Here is a 1,116-nt window from a genome sequence, read left to right on the forward strand (position 1 = left end):
CCAGGAACTGCCGATTTCTTTACACCCTCGTTCTCTCCTCTGTCCCCTCTCCTTCATCACCAAATTTTACAAAGTATCTAGTTAAGGCAAAATGATGCAATTAAGCAGAGGAGTATGTCCAGAATCAATAACACATGAATTAAATATATTCGAATGATAAATACATAAATAAAATGTAGATTATTGCTTTCAAATGTCATTTATGCTAGTATTCATAAAGGCTAAATAAGGCGGCGAGTGTAAAAATTTTAATGGTAATACCGATGATACAGAGGATAATAATTTTTAAAATTTCGCAATGGGATAATCAGTCAATATGTCTGTAGTGAGTTGCTCGTCACTTGATCTTTCCGAAGGGTGAGCGGCAGCGTTGAGGTGAAAGGATGTGGCTTCTATTTGCAAAAATGGTGTTATTAAAGCTTTTTATATAGCGATATATAAATCAGAGAATCCCGAAGCACTGGGATTTATTGTGGTTCCGACAGCTAGAAGTCATCAGCTAAAGTAGTTATAAGGTCTAAACCACTAACATTTAACTATTCTGTAAAAGTAAAGTAAAATTTTAGTCATATTTTCAAGTTTATATTCAGGTTGATATTGATAAGCAAGATAATATCGCAAGGTACACATTTACTTGTTTTTTTCAGGTTTACATAAATTTGATATCGAAATATTTAACACCCGCGTGTAGCATATTATTTACAAATATGATTTGTGTGTGTGTGCCATGTTTGTCAAAGTATAAAACGGCTCTTTAGTAGCAATAAATGCTGCTTGACTTGGCAAACAGAAAACTGCTGCGCTTAACGAATACAAAAACTTTAAATACATTTACATACGCGACAGAGACAGCGAGACGGAAAGAAAACAAAAACGATGTATAACACGAGGTATATTTGGTAGGCGAGAGACAGGCGAGACAAATATGACTGGAAACAGAACAAGTTTTCCGCTTCTTGACTTCCGAAGTGATGCATTAATCTCAAACCTTCATTATCGTTGAATATTCACAAACTTCCACACCTCGAGTCAGCAGTTCCGCTCACTGAGGGAAAACTCATCAGCGTAGGGACTAAAGTGAATATTTTCCGAGAAAATGTGTTAGATAAATATTTG

At 35.3% G+C, this 1,116-nt stretch overlaps 1 protein-coding gene across 1 annotated transcript in view; it reads right to left on the bottom strand.

Annotated features, from left to right (window-relative positions):
- Positions 1–525: 525 nt before the first annotated feature.
- Positions 526–1,116, bottom strand: part of LOC119585965 (adipocyte enhancer-binding protein 1-like) — an 11,178-nt gene continuing 10,587 nt past the window's right edge. The window contains exon 2 of the mRNA XM_037934680.1: positions 526–541. Within this exon, the coding sequence (XP_037790608.1) occupies positions 526–541 (16 nt within the window). The remainder of the gene's footprint in view (positions 542–1,116) is intronic.

Source organism: Penaeus monodon, chromosome 20 (assembly GCF_015228065.2).
Source record: "Penaeus monodon isolate SGIC_2016 chromosome 20, NSTDA_Pmon_1, whole genome shotgun sequence".
Classification (NCBI taxonomy): Eukaryota; Metazoa; Arthropoda; class Malacostraca; order Decapoda; family Penaeidae; genus Penaeus; species Penaeus monodon.